The sequence below is a fragment of the Tremella mesenterica genome (genome assembly GCF_000271645.1).
Source record: "Tremella mesenterica DSM 1558 unplaced genomic scaffold TREMEscaffold_16, whole genome shotgun sequence".
NCBI lineage: Eukaryota > Fungi > Basidiomycota > Tremellomycetes > Tremellales > Tremellaceae > Tremella > Tremella mesenterica.
In genome coordinates this window covers 443,792-471,654 of record NW_006711240.1, presented here as the reverse complement: position 1 = coordinate 471,654, position 27,863 = coordinate 443,792, and the positions used below count along the sequence as shown (strand labels likewise).

Here is a 27,863-nt window from a genome sequence, read left to right as displayed (position 1 = left end):
CCATGTATCATCCCAGGCGGTCGACAACAATACTCTCCAGGTGAAATCCATCGTTCTAGAGTCCTATCGTATAGACGTCCTTCGAGAATATAGACTTCTTCCCTGTATGTCAGTCTCACATTATATAAAGCCCATGCATATCAATTCACTCTAATTACTATAACGTGACAATTGACTTTGAGATAGAGCAAATCCACCGAGAGTTTGGATAGATATGACCATGGCTCATTCAGATATCGTTGGGTGAAAATGGCACTCACCAGTAGACATGTGTTCTAGGTTCATCACTCTGAGTATAACCAGGACCGAAGAACAGTATCTTCCTCTCAGTGGGGATAAAGGCTTGGATGACAGATCTCGAAGAGAGAGAACTTACCTTTACACAGTTCCCAGTTTCGAGACTATAGTATCAGTCTCCCAGCATATGATGCGCAGCTCTGCAGGCCCGTTTTGGCCATATGTCGGTTGTTTTGAAGTGACAGGTTCGATGGACGGCACTGAGTGTAGTACGAAGTCGTAGAGGACCAAGGAAGACTAAGGAGGAAGAAGGAGAGACGAAAGTGGAATGAATGACATACTCATGTACCAATACCCTTCCATCAGCAATGATTGCAATCTACTGACCGGCTGAAAGTACAAAAGAACTCACCTCTCAGTTTCATCTGGCCCTACAGACTTTTCCTCGATTCTGACAGTATCAAAGAATTCCAATTGCGGTTTGACCATCTCGTTACTTAGTACTTGCCCGGGTGGGTCCAGTTTTCACTTGTTTCCAGTAACACACCAGAGGTGTGAGTAGACAAAGCAAGTGAAAGACAAGTCAACTAAAGGTCAGTAAGGTGATATGGAGAGGTGGAAGAGTCAAAGTAAGAATCAGAATCGAGGGATAGGCAGCAGTCATTGTGGTGATAGGGGTCGGTGAGATATAGGAGCTTACGGCCGTGCTGGCCTCTTTCACTTTATCTTCTCAACGACATTATTCACCGTGTTACCTACAGTCCGCGTCCTCTAACCCGATGAGCTCGGTGTGAGCTTTGAGCTATCGCCTTGTGGGACCTAACAGAGGGAAGCTTAAGTGAACCCTCCACTTAATTTTGGGTCACGTGAGACCGTTTGACGCGCCTGTCCTGTCCCAAAAGCCCTTGTGCACGCCTATTCTTGGGAGCCTATTGCACCTCCCTTGGCTTCGCGGGCCTATCTTTCTTCCTCCCCTACCAAGAATTGTCCTCTAACCCAATAATCTCAGTCTTGACACTATCGGGTACCTGGTACCGGGGTCGCATGAAATCTCCTGCAAACCTACTCCGTATCACTGAAAATCTATCGGGTTCGAGGACGTGGACTGTTGTAGTGAACCTGGCTGTCCCCTACATGAGGAGTAGTCCATAGTCCCCTTCCTCTCCCTTCTCCTTATCACTCATCTCATACTTATTGTAATCCTCCCTAGCAAGAACCCTATTCCTCCTATTCTCTTTTCGTAGACAAGTTGTCCCTCTCCTTAGAGGACTTCTAATCCGTAATAATCCCCGTACCGTAAAATATGGCGTAGCTGTTCCGTACTACGGAACCCCAATCATGTATATAAGCTGGGTCTGAGGGGGATCTCTTCCTCCATTGTCTTTCTTCTCACTTCTTCTTCTCCCTCCTTCTTCTCCTCCTTTTTTCCCCATCCTCTCTCAGACCCTCTTTAGTTTCCTTGATACACTCTTTACTGACCATTACTGACCTTTGATCCATTGTTGACTAGTATTATCCACATCACAGAGTTCCGACAGTATCCAGCCCTACGGGTAGGTTACATTTATTTATTTGTGGTGATCCTCACAAGCAGGATCATTACAACTGTACATGGGAAGATAGCTGACAAAGAGGACAGGCGTACTTTGACATAAGCCTCAAAAGGAGGAGACCAAAGTGGTCTGAGGGTCTGACAGCCGTGGCGGGATCAGATCACCTTGGTGTCATTCTTGAGGTCACTGTCACAATGGTCAATTCTTCTCCTCTACTGACCAACGGTCGACAAACCTCGGCTAACTATGTCGTACTAGGGTGTTGATGTCTCACTGAGACAGGGTACTCTTTGAGGAACCATGGCTAGCTTCGCCATAGTAATGTGTCAAGTGGAAAACAATATGGTGCTTGTCATAACCCTTGAATCTCTGTAAATCCCGCATGTATATCATCCACTCAAGTCCAGTCAACTTTACTCAACTCGTCTCAACTCCTTCCATTGTACAACGGATCACTATTCAACCTTAGTCACCTGTCACGCCTGCGGGTAGACTGTGTGTCAAGGATACTGCCCACCCTGGGACAGAGGACAAAGGGCAAGGGGACAAGGACTAGGATTTACAAGGAATATACTTATGATAACAGGACTGAGTCCAACAAGGAATGGGACTGTGACCCAAGGAATGTCTCTGGCTTGTCTAACTAGACTCAGAAGGACTTGGACTGTGATTGTAACTGGACTGGACTGGACTGGACTCAAAGAAAGGGTGGCAATGAAAATGACTTTTGATCAAAAACTAAAGAAGACTACAAAGTACTCAGTAGGGTTTATTGTCACGAACTACATCGTAACATCCCTGACAACCACCATCACCGACCCTCCTTCCACCATCACCAACCTCCACTCGAACCACTGAGACCAACTACGACGAAGTTACGAGAACCAAAGGGGGGATTTGTCACGATAACCCCGCCTAGCGGAGAACTACGGCGAAGTTAGTGGAAGGCAGCCGAGGGAGGGCAGGACAAGGGAAGTTAGGCGAAGTTAGTCGAAGTGAACAGTAGGATATCGGGGATATGGCGAGGAACGGCGAGGTACGGCGAAGTTGAACGAAGGGGACTGAGCGTGAGGCAGTGCAGGAGTTGAGAGACGTTCTATGAGAGGAGAGGAGTAGTATAGATAGTTTACAGATCGCTGAACTTCTTCAGCGATCCTTGATTGTTGTCAATAGCGAGAGATATATTCAGTAGCTACAACCTTCGAGTTAAGGAGAGCTACCACCGAGCAGTTCAACGTACTACGGCGAAGTTAGCCGCAGTTCATCGACGATCATCTTATCAGTTTACCACCCGACGAATCACTACGGCGAAGTTAGCCGTAGTTCCTCGACGAGTACCCTGTCTTAGTGAGACAACGACGCCCCACTACGACGTAGTTAGCCGAGGTTTGTCGACCGTCGGTCAGTAGAGAAGAAGAAACGATGTTTGTGACATTTATATAGACAAATCAGGCTTTCTACCAGGTTGAACCGTCCTGCGTAGGAAATCACCGCAATCCTCGGCGTACCTATCATTTTCTAACTAGCAAAGACAGACTGCACACTATTCTCGGAGTGCTGCATGTAATACGCTGTGGACCGCACGAGAAAGCACGCATCACATTGTGAACCATACGCTCGCCTTAAATCCACCTGTACTGCAGTCTTGGGTCTCATGCCATACCAGGCATCATAACTGAGAATGACATAACTAACTAAAGGTTCAGGTCTCTTGCCTCAAAGGCATCAGAGCAGAACTAAAACATGAGGAAACTGATACTTGTTGTAGTGGATCAGGCCTCCCCTACATAAGAGAGTATAATAGCTTTCCTTCCATACCTCTTCCTTCTTCCTTGATCCATTCCCCCAACTCATATTGTCTTATATCATCTTCTGCTGTCTCCTCCCTCCTCTCCTCTTATCCTTTCATCCTGTCCTTTACCGTTTCTCACTCATGATACACACATATGTTTTGTAGACCACATTATGTGCTTCACTATTTCCTTCGTTCTCCTTCATACTTGGACCACGTATTCGTGTGTCATGAATCACAAGTATCAGTTACCGCATGTTTTAGTTCTGCTCTGATGCCTTTGAGGCAAGAGATCTGAACCTTTAGTTAGTTATGTTATCCTCAGTTAGTATGCCTGGTATGGCATTAGACCCAAGACTTTAGTTTAGTTAGATTTGAGGCGAACGTATGGTTTACGTCGTCATGCGTACTTCTGCGTGCGGTCAACAGCGTATTATACGCAGCACGGCGAGAACAGAGCGCAGTTTGTTATTGTTAGTTAGAAAACAACAGGTACACCGAGGATTACGGTGTTTTCCTACGCAGGACGGTTCAGCTTGGTAGAAAGCCTGATTTGTCTATATAAACCCTACTTAGTACTTTGTAGTCTTCTTTAGTTCTTGATCAAAAGTCATTTCCATTGCCACCCTTTTGGAGTCCAGTCCAGTCCAGTCCAGTTCCCTCTAGTCTTGTCAGACAAGCCAGAGACATTCCTTGGGTCACAGTCCCATTCCTTGTTGGACTCAGTCTTGTTATCTTAAGTATATTCCTTGTCACTCCTAGCCCTTGTCCCTCCTAGTCCTTGTCCCTCCTAGTCCTTGTCCCCTTGTCCTTTGTCCTCTGTCCCAGGGTGGGCAGTATCCTTGACATCGTGGATACATTCTCCGCTTTCATACATAGTTTTTCCGTTCTCATACATAGTTTTTCCGTTCTCATATGTAGTTTTTCCTCCTTCTCTTACATAGTTTCTCCTTTACTCGAATTGAGGACGATTCGGCCTCGTATCGAGTTTGAGACACACTGATATGCATATAAGCAGGGCCTGAGAGAGAGATTCCCCATCCTCTTCTTCATTCTCACTTCTTCTTCTTCTTCTTCCTCCTTCTCACCTTTTCCTCCATCCTCTCTCAGACCCTCTTTGGTTTCCTTGACACACTCTTTCCTTACACCTACTGACCTTTGATCATTGCTGACTAGTATTACCCACATCACAGAGTTCTGGTTCAGTATCCAGCCCTACGGGTAGGTTACACTTATTTATTTGTGGTGATCCTCACAAGCAGGACCATTACAATTGGGGCGCTCACCCGGATATTTCTGTCTTGTGGTTTAGTGCTAGCTCAACCTTGATCATTGGTTTATTGGATTGAGACTTGATCAACAGTTACACCAACAATTAACAACAACCTTTCAACATAACGACTTAACGACTACTATCTGGCCAGATATAACAACCCAAAAATCCAAATCAGGTAATAATAATAATAATAACAATACGAGAAAAAAAAAAAAAACAGCTGAGTTTATTTTCTTTTCTTTTCTCTAATAAAAATACAGTACAGGTTCATCACCTGTAAAGCTAACTCCTAGACTTTAACTACTACTCTGACTGCCTCACTCCTTGACTACTACTCTGACTCCTCCTCTAGGTTGGCCAACCGCTCGCCCATATCAGTTCCGTGCAACTAGGTGAGTTCTCACCTCAGACTCCATTGGGATATCTGGGAAGAGCTTCTGTAGAAGCTGGACTATAGGTCCTTCTGTGCCCCTGTGCCCCTCTCCTCCTCCTCCTATTAGTACTCCTACTAGTACTACTACTGCCTCCAGCTCTCTACTACTGACACTTCTAGCTTTCAAGACTTCAACACTACTTTGATTCTACCTAAATTCTTTCTCAGGAGAACTTCAAGAGATCTCAACAGTCCCTCAACCACTAATTCAAAACTGTCTCAAGGCTCCTTACAACTTGCAACTCACGACTCAGAGAAACCTAACTAACCTCCAAAAACATCATTATGACTTCTATCCGGCCAACAACCCGACTCGCTTCTCACCTTGGAAATCCTCCTGCCATTCTCTTCAATATAGGCACAACTTCACCTCTTACTCCGACACCATCTCGACATCGATCTTCATCTGCTCCACCTGCTGCAGATACCTCGCCATCACAAACTCCACCACTACCTCAAGAGGATCCTCCTGCCCCAACTGATGAAGATCAGATCAGACAACAGGAAAGTATAGCTACACTGACCCAACAGGTACTTCAACTCCAACAACAACTTCAAGACACCAACATCCAACTGCAGGAAGCTCGACACTCCATGCGTACCAAGGAACAAGAGCTTGAAGCACATCTTCAAGATGTGCTTGCCACCACTCAGCAAGATCAGGAGGCTGCACAACAAGAAGTAACCGAACTCCGTGCTGCTCTTAAGCGCCGCAGTGCTTCTGCTCCTTTTGGAACTGATGACCATAATTCCTCTCTTAAACTCAAGGCCTCAGACTTACCAAAGTTTGGTGGTAGAGATAATGAGGATGTGGATCAATGGATTGAAAAGGTATCTGCAATCTTTGAGTACTCAGGTGTTCAGGATAAGGTCCTACTTCAACAACTTCCATTGATCCTGGTTGGCAAAGCTTCAACTTGGTTCACACAGCGTGGTTCAGTCTGCCGTGCTGCTTTGAATACTTGGGATGCTTGGAAAACTTCTCTTCGTAATGCTTTCTATCTTCCCAATCATAAGCTGACCCTTCACAGACAATGTCTTTATCGCACGCTCCATGCTGCAAGGAAGTTGTCCAATTCCCCTTGTTCTCCACTGAAAGTAGGTGGGTCCGCACACCTGGTTCTTCCTATTTGTTTGTTGTTGGTAAGTTTTGGCTCCAAACACGGCTTGTTTTCTTCGATTTCGATCGAACTTGCCCCTTTTGAGGTGAGAAGCTGTTGGTTCTGTCGGTCAGCCTTGTTTGTAGCCAGTTCTTCCCTTAATGCATTTTGTTCCTTTTGTTGCATCGTCATAATGGCTGATAATTGTGACAACTGCTGCAATAATTCATTCAGCGGATCTGGGGTAGTGGTGGTAGAAGTGAGATCATGTGAAATAGTACTTCTCGAGGAACTTGTTGTCACGAGACATACTGACCAGCATATGCACGATATAACAGTGCCCAACGGAACAGTGATCTTAACCACTGCGACGAAAAGGCCTATTAATCGGCGGTTAACACTACCGCCGATCGCTGGTTAAATACCCTTCCCCGACTTTCGCTCGACTTGTCACACACTTTGTGACACTTGTTGGCATTTCTACCTCTGTGTCACAAACGTCGTTTCTTCTTCTCTACTGACCGACGGTCGACAAACCTCGGCTAACTACGTCGTAGTGGGGCGTCGTTGTCTCACTAAGACAGGGTACTCGTCGAGGAACTACGGCTAACTTCGCCGTAGTGATTCGTCGAGTGGTAAACTGATAAGATGATCGTCGATGAACTGCGACTAACTTCGCCGTAGTACGTTGAACTGCTCGGTGGTAGCTCTCCTTAACTCGAAGGTTGTAGCTACTGAATATATCTCTTGCTACTGACAACAATCAAGGATCGCTGAAGAAGTTCAGCGATCTGTAAACTATCTATACTACTCCTCTCCTCTCATAGAACGTCTCTCAACTCCTGCACTGCCTCACGCTCAGTCCCCTTGGTTCAACTTCGCCGTACTTCACCGTTCCTCGCCATATCCCCGATATCCTACTGTTCACTTCGACTAACTTCGCCTAACTTCCCTTGTCCTGCCCTCCCTCGGCTGCCTTCCACTAACTTCGCCGTAGTTCTCCGCTAGGCGGGGTTATCGTGACAAATCCCCCTTTTGGTTCTCGTAACTTCGTCGTAGTTGGTCTCAGGGGTTCGAGTGGAGGTTGGTGATGGTGAAAGGAGGGTCGGTGATGGTGGTTGTCAGGGATGTTACGATGTAGTTCGTGACACTCGGGGACTAGCCCTTGTTCCAACTCCTCTTTTTCCGGTATCATTTTCCGCGCTTTTCCTCTGGTAAGCATGCAATACTCTCCACTTCAACCCAAGGCGCGTAAGGCTGATTCTTCAACTTGTAACCTTACTGGAAACACGACGACTAGGTCGCAGGTCGGGTCGAACTCGATGGATGTCTCGTAGAAGTCTAGGGTCTCTGGTGCTAATGGATTGTGTCTCCTCTGCAATCGATGTAGCCAAAGAATGATATTGAAGAATCAGCAAAGTTGGTACTTTGCTGATGGCACTATATACTATCTACAGGAGTCCGTGTCCTCCTCTCAGTCCTACTGCAAGCGTCTATGTACATTCTCGGACAGGTGAAAAACCGCTTTTGAGCAAACCCAGTGGGGAAATCTCGAAAAGGGAAAACCCGTCCCTACCTACTGCAGCACTGCCTCCAACTCTTCCCGTTCTCTTTCCTAATCTGTTGAACTCGATGGAGTTCTCTCGATTCGTTGTTACTCCTTATCAATACCCTTCCCTAACTTTTGCTCAACTTGTCACATCCTTGGTGACAGTATTCACAGAATTCAAGGGTTATGATCACTCCACTGGTTGAGTAACTGATCCTCCCTCATAACTGCAGATTTGTAGCATGCTGCAGTATTTGCCCTGAAGATCAGTCCAGGAACCATTTTAAGTTCAGACATGGATGCAGTGGTATGTGGTAAAGTATAGGCAGTCAAGCAGAAAGTTGGACCAAGAAGCATGGCAAGTACACACAGAGCTGGGGTACAGACTTGGTGTACTGACCTTTAGTGGGTTATGTGGACCATGCAATTTCCCCGTTAAACGACTACAATAATCATATTTGCGAATGAGACTTTCTTGTGGAGGATCCTCCGTCAATTCAGTCACCAGTGCTTTGAGCCCGTCCGGAGGGAGTTTCCAGAGGTTCAGATAGTCACAGCGAGTATCCCTTTCAGGACCATGGAGACATCCAGCTACATTCAAGACCTCTTCACTGGTGGTTAACTTTTTTCATGTCGCAATTGCCGATACTCAGTTGGCAGGTCCCAGATTGTCCATGCTCATGTGCGACAGAAAACTATTCATCTGAAGGGAACTTAGGCCTGTGAATTGCCTTATGTGTGGTAGCAATTTGAGCACTTCACTGCCCACTCTAGAGGGCAACCCATTCACCCAGCTGACTGATCATGACTGAATGAAAGTTGAAGTATTGGCAGCTGTGAGGGGGAAAGACTTACCGGAATTCATGATGTTGTTGTTTTTCCTGAGTAAATCCTTCTTCAAATTGCAGTAACTGATTGTCAGGGTCACTTTCCACCTCTGCAAACAGGCTTACTCTAACCATAACACCGGTGTTGAGTGTCAGAGATCTGTATCATCAGTTCTCCCTAATGTTACACGTAACATAGTCCATCACAACTAAGTATATGTCCTCAAAAAACACAACACTACCCACATTAAGCTTGCTGAGGGCTTGCCCTGATGGGATCTAACTTAGGTGAGCAGCAAAGGGTAAGACAAGGTGTGGGAGTGTGAGAATAGGCAAGAAGTTCAAGCTCACATCATTGACAGCAACAACCTGTTGTCAGTGCCTAGCTATGAACAGAAAAGGAATATGTCCCACAATTCTGAGCAATGTTTCATTTTTGATTCTGCACCCTCATTAGCTGAAACAGCCTCAACATTAAGGTGCCGCCAAGGTGCCTGCTCAGAGACCACAGAGCTTGGCAGGGTCACAGCATCTGAGGGAGCCATGAATTGACCAAGCCATATTGAGCAAGTCTGGAATGTGAGCCCAATCCCACTGAAATGAGTTTTTCAAACCACACCAAGAGTATCACTGTAGAAATGAACAACAGCAATGACTTGATGCTTGGGTGGACACAGGTGTTCAGTGTGATACTTGACACAGAGGAGATAAGACAATCTGGATAAAGGACCATACACAGTAGATGGTCCTTCAGTCTGTCCATTGTATGACTAAACAGAATGGGCCGATGGGATACGGAAGACAGAGGTCTTGGGAGACAGGAGAGAGGCACTGTCACAGTCAAGCAAGTTGATGAAATAGTGAATGACCAAGGGTATAATACATAGGTAAGGTGGAGAGGAAAAGTCAAACATCACCTGTGTACTTGTGTTCAGATCTGAGGTACTTGTACCTGCAGGTACAACCTCAAAGAAGCCTTCAGTGATTTCTGCTTCTTCACGATACAGTGTGCCATCAAGAACATAGAGCATTTGACTGCATGTCAGTTATATCCTCCTCTTGGGCGGATCAGCATGTAAGCGATGGGAATGAGCCAAGAAGTTGACACATGTGTCAGCCACTTGCGGTGCTCTGTTGCAACCACTCCACCATGATATGAAGGGTGGAAAGACTGTGGATAGAATTGGGGCACAGGAAAAGCATGGTGTGTTTCCAAGCTGCGAACCCAAACTCACACCTTTTCAGTTGTGGTCAATGAGAATGTTGATTGGGGAGCTAAAGTAACCAGCTGCCCCTCAGTCACCTTTTAGTATGCAATAATGAGCAGTCTACCTGAGAAGACCATTGGTTTGCGGGACTGCATTGTCAATGAGAATTCTAAGTGACTGTTAGAGAGCATGCTTCCTTGCCTGCCGCACTGTGTGATAGACAGACATCACTGCAAACTGTGGTGGGAAGCGAAGCAGTGTGATTACGGAGCACTCACCGATTTGACAGAAGTCTATTGTTAGCATGCAATGATTAATCAAAGGTAAAGTTTACCTGTGTACCACACCATCTTTGTCTGCTATCACTCTGCCAGTCCTTGCATCAAAGAATTCTTTGTTTTCATCCGTGTAGTCTGGCACTTGGTAGGCAGGAGCATTGTTATTGTCCATTGTAGATGAATCACTTGACAGACCTCTGTGCTCAAAGTAAGTTACGTTGAGTGTTCAGTGATATGAAGGTTGTTTCTAGGTTTCAGTGGTGAGAGATGGACGGATCATACATCAACGTGGAATTGATCTTCTTGGTGGATTAGGATGGGTATTTATCTCTTCCAACCTCCCCCTTCCGTAGGTCGGAGGGATCGGTCTCGACGCCCTCGACGGAGTCGGAGGTAAACCCTGGAGATACGAAGCACCGCCCATACACGAAATCGTCATCGCATTCGGATCTCCCGCCATGGGACGACTTACAACCTTTTACTTCGACTTCGTATTCCGCCTACGTTGCCTGGGAACTCTGGAGGACCGAGGACCGAAGTGCCGTACGTCCGTACGTCCGTATGTCCGCATAACCGTTTGACCGTATCGGAGGAGGGAACCTGTAGGCCGTCGGAACCAAGAGAGGCGATGATATCTAAAAGTCTAGATCTCTAGATCTGGTGATTTCGTGTGGGAAAACCGAGTGGGGGGCGAGGTAAAGACCGAGGTCTGAGCTATCTGTATGTCCATGATCAGTGAGGTATCGTCATCTGCGGGCTACGGAGAGAGAGGGAATGGTGAGTTTATATCTTTTCTCACCATCCTGAATATCGTTCTCACGATGGATTTAGATCGAGACATAGCATTTCAAGATCCATTATTTATCACTTTTCTCTATTCAAACAACGAACGTACGTCATGGTGGATGATGACGCTCATGACCATCTCTTGTCCTGCTTTCCAATCTTTCCTTCGTCCCCCCCCCTACCCGATCCCCGAACATGCTATGCTCTGTTTTCGAACGTGTTATCCTCTACCCCCGAACATGCTATGCTCACCCCGAACGTGTTATCCTCTATCCCCGAACTTGCTATGCTATATCTCCCAACTTGCTATGCCCTATCCCCCGAAGGCGATGTCTTGAACCCGAGAATCTCACGATGGACAAGCTGACGCCCGAGGAAATATAAATTTCTTTCTAGAGGATACCATGGCGGACCGGCATTCGGACTTTGACTATCCACTCTCCGCCTAACTCCACACCTCTATCGAACCTGCGAGGATCATCCAAGACAATGACACCCACCAATGTGACAAGAAACGAGATTCGACAAACTCCAAGATCAAATGATCATCCACCCCAAATCACCACCAACAACAACAAAGATCCGCCAATAAGAGTCCACAACAAAACCCAGTCAAACATCCTAAAGCACCACCCGTACCTTCTTCCTCGTCCTTCTTTTGAGTCCCCCCGCCATCACCACCCCCTCCTCCTCCTCCCGCGGTAGTCGGCGTCTGCATCGTCGTAGCTGTAGGTGGAGGGGTGCTCTGCACAGTGGAAGAAGGAGGCGCCGAGGTCACGTTCGTCGCCGCTGTTGTTGGTGTTACCGTCGCACTGGTCGGGGCAGCGGTGGTCGGTGTAGGTGCCATAGTGGTAGATGTAGGTGCGGCACTGGTCGGTGCCGTAGTGGCAGATGTAGGTGCGGCAGATGTAGGGGCCGCACTGGTAGGTGTAGGTGCTGCAGTGGTGCTGGTATTGTCCGTAGCGTTCACAAAAGGTTTAGCCGCATCCCATGCGGCTTGGTCTTCGGCGGATAGTTTCTTGTAAAAGGCTCCCTTAGGAGTTCCTGGCGGTACTGATTGTCGGAGCTTCAAACCTCTCGCAATGAGCTTCTGGTCATCGGACATTTTGGTTAAGGTTGGTTGGGGATTCTTTGAAGTCGAAGGGAGACGCTATGACAAGATGGGATGATAGGTAAGAGGGAATACAGTTTTCGGGTATGAATAGTGTTCCGGGAAGGATTGACCTGACCGAAGAAGAAATGTAAGATGTTGAGATAGGGAAGGCCAAGATGCCAGGTAATATATTTTTGATGATATGTATTTCTCTCTCTGAGAAGATGTCAGTGGAGTCGATGACATTCAACGACGGTGACTCACGTGTATACCTCTGATGGAAGACTCAATCTCCACAACTTGTAATGGTGTCGGAACCTGCAGCTCACTCACTACCCTTGACCGACGTAGGTACTGAAGGTGTGACGAAAAGTGAGAGAAAATATCACGAAATGAGGGAGAAATCACTAAACCTCGTCAATTCCTTTCATATACTCACCCTATAGTCATCACTCCTTTGTTGTTATCTGACACCAGGTATTCCATCACCCTGATGGAACGACCAGAGTCCTTTCCTTTTCATACACGTTCAGGATGGGGTGACGGTGGTGGTGTGAGCCTGTTACATGTGTCTTTGAGAGGTCCATTACGTGATGTATTCATCGCTACGTGGATGACCCTTTGTCCGTAGAGTTGGTCCTTGTCGGTGACATTGAGGGTCAAGTGGTTCATGAAGGGTGAGCCATGTCTCATGGCCGTCTCCGACCCAAGCTGTCCATGGTGTCGCACGTTATCACTGGGGTGAATGTCAATCAGTATGCGACTAGTCAGCAGTGCAGCAGTGAGTGCTATAAGTGGTACTATACGTATATATATGATAGTTATCCTTGAGTGAATGTTATACAAGTAAAGTGAGAAAACACGACGAGGTGCAATCCGCCACGACGGGGATATACTAACTGATGTCAGGCTGACTGTTCCCAACCTCATCCCTCGGTTGTCAGGCTCACCACACCCACCTCACCCTCCCTCCTCCCGCATCTTTCTCTCTCTCATCCCCCTCTTTACCCTACATATCTACTCTTCCTGAATCCCCCTCCTAATCTCCCAATCATGCAGCCCTGGCAGCAACAACAACAACAACAGCAATACCCCTACAATGCCTTTCCCCCTCAACCCACCGGGTTCCAACCCCAACCCACTGGCTATCTTCAATCCGCTCAAACAGGTTTTCGTCCCCCTCCTCAACAACCACAACCCCAAGGGAACCTCTCATTCCTCAACCAACCTCCTCCACAACAGACAAACTTGTCATTCCTCAACCAACCACCATCCTCATTCCGCCCTTCAGGTCTCAACCCCCAACAGACGGGTTTCCCCGGGGGTGGAGCTAGTGGACTATCGTCACAACCCACCGGCTACCCTGGTGGGGGAGCTAGCGGATTGCTGCCACAACAAACCGGTTTCCCGGGTGGAGGTGTGAGTGGGTTGTTACCTCAACAAACCGGCTTCCAACCAGGTTTGTTATCACAACCTACTGGATTGATGCCTCAACAGACAGGGTTCCTCAGGGCTCAACCCACCGGGTTTTACGATACGAGATTGCAGACGATGACACAGAGTTTCATGCCTAGTAATTTAAGTCAGGTGAGTGATATTGGCTCACTTCGTTCACTCCTTCCCTACTCCCTCCTCCCTACAGCCCCTCAGACATGTGGCCCGTGCCACGCACCGTCCACCCTCAAACTCATTCTCCCGATGCCGCTGTCCAGGCGTCAGGCGCAGTATAGGAAGAGGACACGCTAACGCACAGCCGTTCGCTCCCTCTGGAGTACCACAATTCAACCCCACTCCCAACGCCCAACCGCTCACTCAGGCATTCCAATCCCTCCTCCAAAACCCTTCCGTCAAAACTCCCAAGGTCCCCTGGGCACTCAGTCGACAGGAGAAGAAAGACTACGATCAGATCTTTCGTGCATGGGATGTCAAGGGAGATGGGTTCATCACGGGTGAGATGGCAAGAGAGGTCTTTGGTCAAAGTGGCTTGGGGCAGGATGATCTGATGAAGGTTTGGTACGTCTTCTTTCGCATGACTGATCGTGAGTCGCTGACTCGTAGGAACCTGTCGGACGTCAGCAACAGGGGTAAACTCAACTTGCCAGAGTTCCATGTCGCCATGGGGTTGATTTATAGAGGTGAGTAGGGCGATGCTGCCGTCCTTGTCCTCCGAATCCACATCTCGGCCGCACCCCAAGTATCATTGGCCGAACAACCCTCAGTCACTTTACCTAATTCCAAGCGTTCATCCACGCTTTTCTCAGTGGAAGGGGTCACTACTTATTCCAGCTCTCAACGGCAACGACATTCCAGATACCCTCCCAGAGGAACTCGTTCCTGCTTCAATGCGCGATATCGACACCACGGTTAATTTCATGCGGGACTTGCTCAAACATGAATCATCCGCCCGATCCAACGCCTCGTCACCATCCTATGGCTCCTCCATCCCAGGTCCTGCATCGAAAGACGCCACCATGTACAAGCACGATGACAACCGACCTTCCGGTTACAAACCGTCTTCTCGCCATCTGGATCGCAAGTCTGTCCGCTACGCCGGTGAAGAAAGTGCAGCGGAAATCGGTGACATTCGACGCCAGTTGGCCAACACCTCTGCTTTGCTCGATCAGAGGAATGACGAGTATTCTCGGCGATCAGCTGAAGATGAAGAACTTGAGGCTGAAAAGGAGGACATCCGTCGTAGGGTCCGGAGGATTCAGGAGGATATCGAATACGTCTCGAAAGGCCGGAAGACGGTAGAGAAAGATGAAGAGCGTCGGAAGCTGGAAAGGGAGATGTTATTCCTCATGCACGAAAAACTTCCGGAATTGGAGAGAAAAGAAAATCAACGAGAGGAAGACAAAAGGCGTGAGGAACGTGCGGGTGTGAGAGCTAGGGACAAGAGGAACGAATCCCACGGTCGATATGGATACGAAGATGATCGTGGAAGCGACTGGCTCCGTGGGTCTTACGATCGTCGTGATCGCAGTCGAGAACGTGAGAGGGACAGAGATCGTGACAACTATCACAATGACAGAGACCGTAACCACGACCGGTACGACCGACGAGACAGCGATGGCTACGGTCGATCTAGTGAAAGATCAAGAGACAGGGAATATGATCGTAACGGTAGTAGAGACTCCAGACCTCGATCTCCACCTGCTGTACGTTCTCCACCTCCCGCACCTCCTGCCCCATCAATCGCAGCACCTCCACCTCCCCCAGCTCCCACCTCGACGGCCGCGGCACCTTCGACCAAGAATATGACACCGGAACAACGCTCCGCTTTCATCCGTGAACAAGCTCAGAAACGTATTCAGGACCGTCTTCGCGCTCTGGGTGTAGAGTCGGCTCCGCCGGAACAGCCCGTGGTGGATAAGAGTGTAGAAGAGAGACTAGAGAGAGAAAAGAAAGAAGCAGAAGCAAAGTCCGCGTCGGCTGAAAAAGATCTGGAAGCGAGAGAAGAAGCTAGAAGACAGAGATTGGGTTTATCCACTCCCTCGGTCTCCACTGAATCCCCGACTACTCCAGTTTCGACCGCGCCTCCTCCTCCTGCCCCACCTGCCTCTCGAGCTCCAGCATCACCAGCACCTCTCAGGTCGGCCATGAAGAAGCCTGCTGCTCCCCCAGCTCCGCCGTCTAGAAAAGGCCCTCCCGCGCCTGTTACTCGAGCTCCAGCTGTTTCTGCTCCCCCAGCTCCCCCAGCCCCTGTAGCTGCCTCTCGACCAGATGAAGACCCTGAGGAGGTCGAACTACGTCAAAGAGAAGAAGCACGTCAAAAAGCCATTGCGGACAGACGTGCTCGTCTCGCTCAGCTAGAGAAGGAAGAGGAAGAGGAGAGGAAAAAGGAAGAAGCTCTTCTTGCTGCTCGTCAATCTCGCCAAACCGTGGCTTCTCCAATCAAACCTCCCGTCGCACCCCCAGCGCCCGCTCCACCGGAAGCTCCCGCGCCGAGCCATGCAGCGTCAAACGAAGGATCCTACAACCCTTTCCGAAAGCCCGGCGCCGCTGCCACTCCTGGAGCTTCCTCCACCCCTGTAGCATCGGGAGGCGGCTTCAATCCTTTCTTCAAACCTCAAGCTACTCCTGCTGCTGCTTCTCCTCCCTCTGACGCTGCTCCTCCTCCTCAACCGCCTACACCGCCTGCTCCTCCTCCCCAAACCGCTCCCACGGCTTCTGCCACTTCCTTCGCCCCGTCATCGCGAAGTACGCCGGTACAAAAGGAAGACGAATGGGACGTCATTCAGGAGAAGGAAGAAGCTGACTCTGATTCCGATTCCGATTCCGACTATGCTCATTCACGGAACAAAAGAGGTGCCCTAGCTTCCGCTTTGTTCGGTGGTATACTAGGTGGTGTGACCTCCCCTTCGACATCGAGACCATCTTCCACAGCCCCAGCTTCTGCTCCTCCACCGCCACCACCTCCTCCAGCACCTGCTCCCCCTGCCGCTCTGGCAAATCTGGGTGGCGGTGATCCCACCGCTGGTCGTGGAGCGTTGTTGAGCGCTATAACGGGTGGTGCAAAATTGCGCAAGGCTCAAACCGTAGATAAGAGCATTGTTCAAGGTGCAGGTGCTGTACTAGGTGATGCCGCCCCTCCAAGTCATATCAACACTACACCATCCCTCCCATCTCCCACGAGAACTTCTGCGTCAGTCGCGAAGGATTTGCCATCACAGAATAACTTCGATGCCAAAAACGCCCCAATGGAAGACCATCAGGACAGAGAGAATGGTGATGAGGATGAGTACAAACTTAGGAATCTAAATAGACAATCGGTGGATTGGTATGCTGGTCTAGCTGCGGATGTGCATGCCAATGGGAATGGATATGATGGTTCGGGATTGAGTTCCACAGCGGAAGAAGAGGAAGTCAAGGAGAATGGACATGCGGGGGATGAGTTGGACGAGTTTGATTTGACAAAGAGTGTGTATTCTGTTTCCGAATTAGTCTATGCCCATCCACTTTACAATTCCTCGTTTGTCGAATCTGACACCGACAAGGATCGCGGTTCGGCGACCTGTATTACCCATCCTTCCATCATGAGGCTTTTCTCGGCTTGACATTACTTGCGATCACTTCTTGATACCTCTGGTTAGCTGGTGATACTGCGAGTGATTTGTGGATTATGCTGACGCCTTGTAGCAATCCGAGTACGCTCAATGTACGCCTATGAAGGTCAGCGTGACGTCGATTTGTCTTTCAAGGAAAATGTCGTCATCGAGGCACATCCCGCCAAAGACGCTTCGAGCGATTGGTGGTATGGTACTTTGATCAACGAGGCAAAGACGGGCTGGTTCCCTCATTCTTACGTTGAGGAGATACATGGTGAGTTGATTGTACCCTCATCTGATCTAAACCCCGTTCCCCCTCCCTTCAACCACCTATCTCCGACACACGCGCTGAGGGCCTGACATGGGCCCCTGTGTTTTGCATCTCCTGAGGCTCCTTCTCACACTTGAAGTCATACCAATAGCCTGATATTACAAATGTATGTCGCTCCCACTGACACTCAGCCGTCCAAGCCAAGGCTCTTTATCCTTACGAAGGTACCACTCCCGAAGAACTCCCCTTCCTGGCCGATGACATCCTTCTCGTGGTCGATCACTCTGAACCTGATTGGTGGAAGGTTGAAAAAGCAGGCACAATCTTCCTGGTTCCCGCCAGTTATATGACTTTGATGGGTGAGTCTTTTTTTCTGAAAACCCCAGAACGGGTCTTGACGGTGATGCAGGCTGAGCGGTATTTTCTTGTGTTCTTTACCAACTTTTACAACTTCTGCCTCAAATAAACGAATGAATATCGATCCGGATTGAATCGTCTAACTTTTATGTTTGTGTTGATTGTACTAACAGCTATTTCATCAGTTCCCACAGCTGAGAGACGAGTAGATGGTGAAGTATCTCCTTCAGCTACTTTTCCTGCCCCTTCCCATCCTCTCCCTCCTCATGACGTCCTCTCTTCATCCTCTAATCCGAAACATATTCTCCCTCCCACATCTGACCATGATATTTCTTCTGAAGGTAATCCTTCTGATGATCATTTCGCAACATCCTCCCTCGGCCGTGGTCGTTCTCCTTCCATCCTCTCGGTCTCTTCATCCTCTTCTTCTGACTCGGTACTGTCTTTTTGGTCCTCCGACGCGTCTTCTATATCAGATCTCGAATCGAACGAAGAGAGACAAGAAGAACGACGGCAAAAAGAAGACGAAAAGAAACGTCGAGAAATCGAAAGAAGTAAGATTATGGATGCAGCGGGTTTGAAGCTTCGTAGGGAACCGCCTGGGGTGCCGATCCGACCGTCCGAACGGACCAGAAGGAGGCCTCCACCTGCTCCTGGCAGAGACAAGGTTCACCATGACTATGACTCTCTTCCATCTCACACCGTTGGTGGAGCCGTCCCCATTCTGGCGCAAACTGGGAATAATGCCACAGTCGACGTGATTGGGTTGGATATGGATAGAAATGGGAATGTAAGTAAAGGAGGAAGTAGGAGAGCTGCACCTGCTATACCCTCACGTCCGACGAGTATGTTCGATACCGTTGCAGATGTGAAAACTTCTCATCGGAATCGACTGTCAGATTCTCAAATACATACCCAAACTCCCAGTATTCAAGTAAAGGATGTCGACGAAAGAACGTTCGACACTCGACAAGAGACTAACGACTACGAAACAAATACAGCTCTTTTCAAGTACACCAATAATTCGGAAAAGATAAGTCCACAACAAGACAAGTTTGAAGGTCAAGCGACTCAAGATGCTTATGCGAGATACGAAAAATATCTAGCTTCAACTCTCTCTGCACCTTCTCCAAGACGACCTCGATCAAATTCCCGTTTATCCATTCAAACCACTGGAACCCCCACACTTACTACTCTCGGAGATAGAGTCACGTCACCTCCTTCTCATTTGACACAAAGTAGGTTGACGGGGTTATTAGCATGGATGAAAACTACTTCTGCAGATAGGAAATCACCTTTACCAATGATATCAGGTCCTATTTCTCTCGATGAGAATCATCCTTCTCATATAGCGACAGTGCAGGGATTTGATGATGGGGATGGGAATCGGGATGGAGAGATGTTAGATGGGGAAAGAGGAAGGATGGATGGAGAAGTTGGAAAGACTTGGAGTAGTTTGGTAGAAAAGGATTTATTAGATAGTATGAGTGAAAGGGAGAGAAAGAGACAAGAAGCTATTTTTGAGTTTATCGCTACGGAGATAGGATATAATCGTGATTTACAGGTCGTGGTAGAGGTGGGTTATCTGCCCTTTTCCCGTAACTCCCCTGTCTATTCTTCCCCATCACACAGTCACACATGACTGCAATCATCACTCAGGTCGTTGTTGCCTCGCTTCGTACACTTAGCTTCTCCCTGGTGCTTTCATTCAAATGACTTGACTTTCTCAACCCTTTCTCTCTTTAGAGATATTGAGTTAAATCAATCATCATAATGACCCGTATACAATATCTGTGATACTTGCTCCCTTACGAGGACACGCACTCTACACCCCTCCCCCTGCTACATAAGACTATCATCCCATCCGCCATATCCTCAATCGAGCAGACTTCAGTTCAACCCTCTGTTGTAATCAAGGAAATGCTCATCCACTAGGTCTTTTACGCAGGTCTTATGACTCGTATACCCGATCACCTCGAAACAATCTTTACAAACATCCAAGATCTACTTTTGACCAATACCGGTTTTCTTTCCGCTCTGGAACAACGTCAAAAGTCTTGTAGGTTATACGTCGACACCATTGGTGATATATTGGAAGACTGGATGCCGGCTATGGGAGGTTACATGACTTATTGTGTTAATCAACATCGAGCTGCAAGAGAGTTGATCGTTCTGAGAGAAAGTGATGAGGGGTTGGCAGGATGGTTGGATAAGATGAGAGAGGAGGAAGGATTGGTCAGAGGATTAGATTTATCAAGTTTTTTGTTAATACCTAGTGAGTTGAAAATTCAAGGTCTGACGGAGATCGAAAACATCCCCTCTCGAGTACCTTCTCCTGAGACCCGTCCTTGTATACTCTTGCCTCTGTGTTTCTCTCCTGATGCGCTTTACGGTCTCGGTGTAATAATACAATGAGCTAGTCAAGTGAGGAGTGATCCAGAGAGAGAGTCAGTTGTCCCGATGTTGACTTTGCAGTGCAAAGAATCACTAGATATCCTCTGTTGCTCAAGCAAGTGAGTTTTGCCTCTCTCCCCACCCCCCACCCCCCACCCCCACCCTTTCCCTTCTCCTCCTTTTCTCCATCCTGCCATTCATGTCTTTCTCACTCGGACGACCGCCCGTCACCCATGGTACTCATGACTTTCTCATTCACTCAAACATTACACCACTGGCAGTCCTCAAACTGAACTGAACTTCATCTTCGAACGATTATTTGTGTCTAAACGTTAACGATCAGATTCTTCATTACACCGAACCGGATCAAGACATCTCTTCAGTCGAAAGAGCACTTCGAATCGTGGAGAGTATAGTCGCTAGGATAAACGAAGGTATACGCGAGGTCGAGGGTCAAGAGACGTTGAAGATGCTGAGTGAAGATCTTTGGGTTGGTGGTGAGGGGTAAGTCTTTATCCTCTTCTTAGAGATCTACCGTTTTCTGTCTTCATTTCCCTCATTCCCATCCCCTACCCGCACCCACATCTCATACATGATTCATAATGCATTCTTCCGGCGATATCCGTGGTGATGGTGAATTGACCAGAGTTGACTCCCTAGGCGACTGGACCTGACGGCACCTACAACCTTCCTCGGTCCTCGTCGATTACTCAAAGAAGGCCAAGTGACAAAAGCCAAATCGGGTCGGAAATTGACTTTGGTATTGTGTAATGATATCTTGGTCTTGATCGAATCGAGAAATTTGTATCGTATGGTGAGTGAAGTCATTCATGAACGATACCCTGATCCTTTGATCTTCATGTTCTGTCTTGAAAATCGCCCACACAATAAGGTGTGATGATGACGATGGGCATGTCAAGTTGACATTCAGCCTATACCTTTACATGAGGTTTCACTCCGACATGCCAAAGATGATAGTTTTGCGTTAAAAGTTGATTATCGTAGAGGGGACGATACGATCCGTCTTCGGTGGGTTCCATTATATATTTCGACTGTTTCCACTTCTTCTCTTACGACTGATTAGAAATCTTCTTCATAAGACGTCTGTGAGTAGCGCCAAGCTATACGCACGTCGATGTCTGAGCGTCAATCGATGCAGAACATCAACCTATTGTGTCTGGGTGGCAGAAGTTATATATAGGAATGCCGTCTAACCACCAGAGCAACTTCCGCTCGACAAGCACAAGAATGGGTACAACTCATCACTGCCGCTCGTACCCGAGCTATCGAAGCGAGGAGGAACGGTGGAGGTGTGGAATATCCCATGTGAGGTGGTATGTGTAAAAGCTATAAACTTATAAATGAATCGACGACGTATCTGTCTGTCAACTCGGTGTGCAAGGGTGTACGTACAGTATGGATAATGATTCTTGAACTGAAAGAGTTCTTTCGTCATCTGCTACGATTTGAGGTACCACTTTTCTGAGAAGGTTTTCGTTGAGCACGCAGTAGGACGATATTAGCAATCCATACAAAACTGCTCAGATACAAAACCGTTTGAAGACGAGAACCGAGAGCCACAATACCTGAATGATGGAAGACTCGCACTGGACGTATCTACCTATGAAAGAGTCGCTGCAGTAAGATGATGAAAGTTTGAAGTAGATACATGAAGAAAATCTATAAAAAGAAAAGATAGCTTATCTTTGACTAGATTGACCGAAACACAAAGATACATCTTTCAAATGTCCATGACAGATCTGACACTCCATCCAATATCCAGGTCCACTAACCCTCTCACCTCTTTACTGTACGTTTCACACTCTTCATCTTCTCTTAATATTTGACTCTCGATTCCCTCCTAAACTCCCTCATCACCCATAGAATCCCACATCCCGTGGGAAATCATCCTGATGAAATGAGATAATATAGGAAAGTTGAACAAAGATGACTGGAACATCCAAAATCTACCACATCTAATGATACCCTTTCCAAACCGGTCGACGGGGTAAGAGGAAAACGGGGTTTATAAAGTTGAAAACGGCGACTGCTATGACCATAGGGATGGCATCGAGACAAATTGAGAATATTTCAGTCGTCATTAAATGACCTGACCATCCTTGTTTTAATTCGATCGAACGGTAAATACCTGTGTAATAAGCTATGTGACTGTTTTTCACTACGAATATCATACAAAAGAATTAATTGACGGGTCATTAAAACATAACGAGATGAATGGTGATTGTTTGGTAGCACGAAACTTATGAAGGAAGTTGAAAGTTTGATATTCAGTTAAGGGATTCTACTCACCTCGAAGTAAAATCATAACACTACTAATAGCCACTCCAGCCATTAAGATCCACCAATTCCTCAAACTTTCTTCACCTTGCCCAATTCTCCCATCTCTTCCAACTTTTTCGACACTCCCAACACCTCTATCAGAAACACTTTCTTCCCCACCGGAACCACCTTCCAACCCTTGTGAAGATAATTCTCTAGGACCCAGTTCTATACCTCTACTAGCGATGATTTTCTCCAATCTTCTTTCTTGAAAAGCATAAGGTTTCTTCAAACTCGCTCTCCAAATGAAATCAAATGCTAATCCTACAAAAACGGCCATGGCGATCATTTGGATGATGATACCCGCTACCATGGTATCAGTGGCTGAAGCTGTTGGGATACCTTTTGCAGCGGCTGCGGATGCTTTACCACCTCCGACAGCTTGGATAACGAGGGATATTGTATCGGCTACTAGGAAAATGGCTAAGTACCAAGTGGGTCGAAGGATAGAATATTGTGGACCTAATCGGGAGATAGCTACTCCGAGAAGGGTATAATCGAAGGCTGAGAAGAAAACTGGGGCGATGATGAGACTGAGTGTTAGAATGTTATTAATACAGTTGCATTTTTCTCCCTCAACGTTCATGCGTTCTTGCACCATGTCGCGGTATGTTAGGGGCATGGGGAGTTTGTCGCAGTACGATAGGGGGAAAGGGGTGACGAACACGACTGATGAATATATGGGCTGGGCGGACGGAAAGACGGGAAGTGGGGACAAAGACAGGGAGTGAGGACAAAGAGGGGGAGGGAGTAGGGAAGTGAGTGAGGGGAAAGGGGAAAGGGGGAGAGGGAAGTGACATGAAAAGGAGTAACTCACGTAGAAATCTGCATCAAAAAAGGTGTCAAGAGTAAAACGTTCTCATGACTCCATAACCTTGCTGACCAACCGAGGATCTCTACCAAAGCTCCTAATACCAATGTCGGATAGACAATCCAATATCTACTACGGAACGCTTGAATGGAGTGTACGACTGTGAATCAGTTTAATGAACATGTCTTGACTCCACTCGACTTGAGACTCCTCCTGCCACCCAGTTCCCATTTCTTCGTCATGATCAGAGTCAAGTCTTTCCCTCAGTCAGATAGATAAGCACGATTTGATCATGGTCGAGCCTTACACTCAGTCATCAATCCTTTCCTCAGTCACAGAGATAAGCACGATTATAACGACACTGAACGAAAAATAACCATTCGCCACCATGACACTCCTGTAGAGTTGACACGCTCCAAAGACCAAGCGTTTCGCTTCATCTGCCAACATCTTGGAGAATGATACAAAATCCCGGAATTTGATAAAGGAGGGAAGACGTATGACCGTATTTCATCTACTTGACCCAAGACGGAAAACGAGAGAACTTGACTCACTGGCAGATACAGAGAACAAGACTATAAAAGCCACTGCCGGGGCGAGAGAAGGAGTATATCCATAATCCGAATGATCAGAATGGTTTGAATCAGACATGTTGTGTGTGTTCTTCTTCCTCTTCTTCTTCTTGTCCTTTCCTTCTTTCTTCTTTCTTCTTTCCTTTCTCTCGTCTCTTATCTGTCGTCTACGTATATAAATTAACTTATTTCTTGGCTTGTAACGATTAAAACTTGTCGTGATGATAGGTATAAACACACTTCAAAAGATCTCACTATATAAACTCGTTGAAATAGAATCAAGAAATATATAGCGGTGCGGTTTACGGTCTCAAGACCCGTCACTTTACGAATCTTCTTCCCAATATTTAAAAAGCTCGCTCTGAACCTCCGCCGTGCGGTGATCATAAGTCAAAAGTGCCACACGCTTGGCACGGTCATCAGCGGTCTTGATCAGGGCCATCAGGGCGGTCAGGGAGGCCCAATGACCGCGTGCCTCTTCCCCCGCGCCTTCTCGGGGCGCAAGCGATCGAGGAACGAGCGGATCGGGGGCGTAGATCGATCAACGCCGAAGTGCCGGGTTGAGTTTTGAAGATCGGACTGGAATTGAAAGTAGTCACAGAATGTTTCACGTACGAGTAATCGCAAGGTATTGAACATGAGAACATTGTACAACATTCTCCGATTTGCACAGCTTGGTCACAGGATAAGAATAAGAGAAATACATCTATCACGACATTACGATCACTACAAAATTATTAAATAGAGCTCAACTCTTCAAGAACATATTTACTCGTCCAAATATAACACTGATATCCATCATCTTACATACGTATTCACAATATTCAATATCCAACTTTCGCGAGATAGACGTGACCGTAAGCGACTAGACAGCAAAACCATAAGGAGCCACTTGATCGTACGTCAACGAAGATTTACCATTAGGTCCATGTAAGGAATCTGGTACTCGAGGAGAAACCGTCGATGTGGTTTCCGTCTGATCCGCCAGAAATTTGGGGACGGGTTTACGAGGGATGTCGCGTCCTGGACTAGGAGGATTGGACCATACTCTCTCAGCAGTCACGACAAGAGGATCAGGATCACGGTTGATAGAAGGACGATGAGCCCAAGAAGGCGTTGTATGAACCTGGGGTTAGTAGTTTCTTCACCATCATACTTCTGATGAGAGGTGATATCATGGTGCGCTAAACTTCGTAAAGATAGAGGATAGGAAGGAAACTGATGAGGATGACGGTGTACCAGATTAATAAGGAGGTACTGATCAATAATAGAAAATAACTCACCTTAGTTTCAGTCTCCATTGCCACATGTATTTCCGTCCTTACAGAAGGACTTTTGATACTTGGCAACACGCTCAATCCTGGAGTTTCGTGTAATCTCTGAGTATCCGAATCTTTCTCACCACCCTTCAAGTCAATAAAATCCTATCACTTGGTCGAAATCACTTACCCAGGTATTAGCACTGTTCGATTCGAGCTCCGCCCTGAAGTGTCGCTTTGAATTCAATACCACCAAGAGGGAGATGAAGTATACTTTCGGCACGAAACTTTTCTTCAGCTTTCATTCGAGAAGTACGTAAGTGAGCGGAGAGGTAACTTACATGAGGAATGGTTCGATCGGAGAAGTAGGGTTGATAGCGAGCATAATCAAGAATACCAAAGAACTACGCGTCAGTCTTTCTCTTTACCATTGTATCCCTCCTGGTTTACCTTTCCTACTTTACAAAAGTAGTGGGGCGATAATTATACTCAAAGGTAGAGTATGGCAGCGTATGCTGCGAGAAAACGTATCAAAACTCGGTGAACCAACAGTTATTGGGTGGGCAAACCCTCATGTCTGACTTGACGAGTGGAAGGGGAGAGCAGGAGACAAAACAACGGTATTCACTCACATGACAGTCGGTGGTGTCATAGCTTCGAAAATCTGACTATACAATCAGCCCCGTCATTCTTTGTGCAGAAGGAGAAACTCGCATGATCAATCGAGAAAGAAGTCGATTAGTACTTTCCCAGCCTGTTCTTTTATGCCATAAATTCAACGAAATGACACTGGTGATGATGATGTTGGTGGCGACTTCTGATGCGGACTGCGCGTTAGCTTGCTTCAACCACCCACTCCACCCTACAGATTCTGGCCCATCCCATCTAACCCATAGAATTAGTCATGGATAATTTCTTCTGGTGCCTTGAGTGCTTACAAAGGTGGGAGATGGCTTCCGAGGAGAGATAGGGTCATAGTGGGTGTATTTAGAGAAATGAAAGACATACAACAAGATATAAGACTTTTACAACTTTCTGATCATTAACGACATGTCGTATCAAACACTTGAGGGAGGAAAGACGTACTTGGAACTTGGCAGCGTCCACAGCGAATACAAAGGACACAATAGACCCGACAGAAGTGGTCAAAATGAGAACAAATAGTGTGGTTCCGAGGTATTTACACGATCCGGTGATTCGCCATGCTCGATGGGCGAAGAATGCCTAAAGGTGAGTGTTCCGTCCTTATTCACCATCCGCCCCCATCGGAAAGACCGACTGAGCCCACAATCAATAGAACACCTATTCAGCTTGAGCGATGAGGCTTGGATCAAGGCGGCAGATGCCTTGTGATGCGAGGGAGAGATGCAGAAGTGAAAAGCGGGTAATTTGAATGAGTGAGGGGTCGGGTGTAGGGAGTGTGAATTAGAAGAAAAACATCACATACCGAAACGGGAACACGAGCCAGTCCATCAAGCAACGGAACCCAAGATTGGACTGATCATCAATTTTATCCGTACTCGATGTTCCCTCAAGGTAAGTCAAAAATAAGGGATACTCACATTTCTCAGAAAGAAGAAGGCGATAATCCCCAAAATCGTAGACGAACATCTCCATCTTCCATACTAGTATACTGATGGTCAGACTAAGTTCGACTAACTCGGAATTACACGAAGCATAGATGATGTGAGGATGGCGCTTATTGCGAGGAGGCAGACAAAACAAAAGTAAGTGTGAAGTGTGGAATCTTAAGTAGGGGGGGGGTTCCACGCGATTGGGGAGAAACGCCCGGATGGACGATATGCCGGCACTGAAATAGTGAAGGGTAGATTCTCATGAGTGTATGAGTGGGAGGAAAGTTATACGTACAAGATACTAGTAAAGAAACATAGAAACATTGAATAAAACTGTTAGTTAGTGTCTATCCCTTTCCACTTGAAAGAGATTTTCTTCCTAGTAAGATGTATACCCCAGCACGTCACATGTGATTTCAAGCACCGAAAGCGAAGCTCAGTCGACCCAGAGACGAGTAAGAGGGCATGTGACGAAGTGTAAGATTGTATGATAAGGAAAGGAGACCAGAGAGGAGGGGAGTGGAGGAGAGTAAACGGGATGAGAGGAGAGGGGAGAAGATGAGAGGAAGAAAGTCAACATACCACTAAAACCTTGTTAATCCTCCTTTCTTCGAAGAAAGAATGTCTACACCAATTGACGAACAAGTGTAGAGTAGTGCCTAATAATAACCCGTCGACGTAACATCTACACGTCAACGTGAATCCTCCTTCACCATTTCTCATCCCCTTGATCAATGTTCGCAAATATGACGCGTCACTGTCGTTTTGATCGATTCATGATGTGATGTACAGTAACAAGGGGATAAAGATGGACGTACCCTAGAAATTGAGGACCTAAGTAGACTCCTCGATTCGAGGCCATAGTCTCTATAACAGCTTCTGGATTCATCTTGTACGAACAACGTTATTGATATCCTTTACGGCCGTTTCTTCCCCTTTATTACAAGTCCTACTTACACCACGTTCAAATTTCAAGCTTGTATATCCGATAGATCAAAAGAACGAGAGTTTCTCAAACCACCTAACAACCTTGTTCTTCACTTTTGGATTATCGGTAACGTTGACCTATACCTGTATACAAAGTGAACAAAATTAGTAGACGTGA

At 47.1% G+C, this 27,863-nt stretch overlaps 7 protein-coding genes across 7 annotated transcripts; 1 reads left to right on the top strand and 6 right to left on the bottom strand.

Annotated features, from left to right (window-relative positions):
• Nucleotides 1–1,367: 1,367 nt before the first annotated feature.
• Nucleotides 1,368–2,107, bottom strand: TREMEDRAFT_65847 (uncharacterized protein; the record flags this gene model as incomplete). Its single annotated transcript, XM_007007908.1, has 4 exons — nucleotides 1,368–1,549; nucleotides 1,727–1,784; nucleotides 2,011–2,030; nucleotides 2,065–2,107. 4 exons carry the CDS (start codon nucleotides 2,105–2,107, stop codon nucleotides 1,368–1,370), a joined length of 303 nt encoding a protein of 100 aa, XP_007007970.1.
• Nucleotides 2,108–4,372: 2,265 nt separating this feature from the next.
• On the bottom strand, nucleotides 4,373–6,583 carry TREMEDRAFT_65846 (uncharacterized protein; the record flags this gene model as incomplete). Its single annotated transcript, XM_007007907.1, has 7 exons — nucleotides 4,373–4,448; nucleotides 4,739–4,797; nucleotides 5,263–5,428; nucleotides 5,616–5,741; nucleotides 5,816–5,988; nucleotides 6,073–6,207; nucleotides 6,341–6,583. 7 exons carry the CDS (start codon nucleotides 6,581–6,583, stop codon nucleotides 4,373–4,375), a joined length of 978 nt encoding a protein of 325 aa, XP_007007969.1.
• A 1,045-nt stretch (nucleotides 6,584–7,628) lies between these two features.
• Nucleotides 7,629–10,425, bottom strand: TREMEDRAFT_65845 (uncharacterized protein; the record flags this gene model as incomplete). The annotated part of the gene is made up of 10 exons (XM_007007906.1): nucleotides 7,629–7,766; nucleotides 8,341–8,551; nucleotides 8,796–8,851; nucleotides 8,894–8,927; nucleotides 9,119–9,136; nucleotides 9,182–9,339; nucleotides 9,685–9,802; nucleotides 10,003–10,055; nucleotides 10,254–10,268; nucleotides 10,318–10,425. 10 exons carry the CDS (start codon nucleotides 10,423–10,425, stop codon nucleotides 7,629–7,631), a joined length of 909 nt encoding a protein of 302 aa, XP_007007968.1.
• Nucleotides 10,426–11,598: 1,173 nt separating this feature from the next.
• On the bottom strand, nucleotides 11,599–12,144 carry TREMEDRAFT_65844 (uncharacterized protein; the record flags this gene model as incomplete). The annotated part of the gene is made up of 1 exon (XM_007007905.1): nucleotides 11,599–12,144. The coding sequence occupies one exon, from the start codon at nucleotides 12,142–12,144 to the stop codon at nucleotides 11,599–11,601; it is 546 nt and encodes a 181-aa protein (XP_007007967.1).
• Nucleotides 12,145–13,152: 1,008 nt separating this feature from the next.
• TREMEDRAFT_74832 (uncharacterized protein) lies at nucleotides 13,153–21,640 on the top strand. The gene is made up of 13 exons (XM_007007926.1): nucleotides 13,153–13,719; nucleotides 13,886–14,145; nucleotides 14,191–14,267; nucleotides 14,419–17,052; nucleotides 17,272–17,454; nucleotides 17,643–17,810; nucleotides 17,994–19,384; nucleotides 19,744–20,083; nucleotides 20,284–20,321; nucleotides 20,546–20,706; nucleotides 20,863–21,016; nucleotides 21,134–21,231; nucleotides 21,424–21,640. The coding sequence occupies exons 1-13, from the start codon at nucleotides 13,186–13,188 to the stop codon at nucleotides 21,530–21,532; spliced, it is 6,147 nt and encodes a 2,048-aa protein (XP_007007988.1). The 5' UTR covers nucleotides 13,153–13,185; the 3' UTR covers nucleotides 21,533–21,640.
• Nucleotides 21,641–22,178: 538 nt separating this feature from the next.
• Nucleotides 22,179–24,004, bottom strand: TREMEDRAFT_35330 (uncharacterized protein; the record flags this gene model as incomplete). The annotated part of the gene is made up of 5 exons (XM_007007812.1): nucleotides 22,179–22,371; nucleotides 22,509–22,653; nucleotides 22,723–23,075; nucleotides 23,360–23,513; nucleotides 23,908–24,004. 5 exons carry the CDS (start codon nucleotides 24,002–24,004, stop codon nucleotides 22,179–22,181), a joined length of 942 nt encoding a protein of 313 aa, XP_007007874.1.
• A 786-nt stretch (nucleotides 24,005–24,790) lies between these two features.
• Nucleotides 24,791–27,647, bottom strand: TREMEDRAFT_65841 (uncharacterized protein; the record flags this gene model as incomplete). Its single annotated transcript, XM_007007904.1, has 12 exons — nucleotides 24,791–25,051; nucleotides 25,209–25,331; nucleotides 25,375–25,471; nucleotides 25,526–25,588; nucleotides 25,817–25,838; nucleotides 25,930–26,011; nucleotides 26,271–26,408; nucleotides 26,632–26,681; nucleotides 26,747–26,817; nucleotides 27,054–27,091; nucleotides 27,341–27,443; nucleotides 27,577–27,647. The coding sequence occupies 12 exons, from the start codon at nucleotides 27,645–27,647 to the stop codon at nucleotides 24,791–24,793; spliced, it is 1,119 nt and encodes a 372-aa protein (XP_007007966.1).
• Between the last annotated feature and the right edge of the window lie 216 nt (nucleotides 27,648–27,863).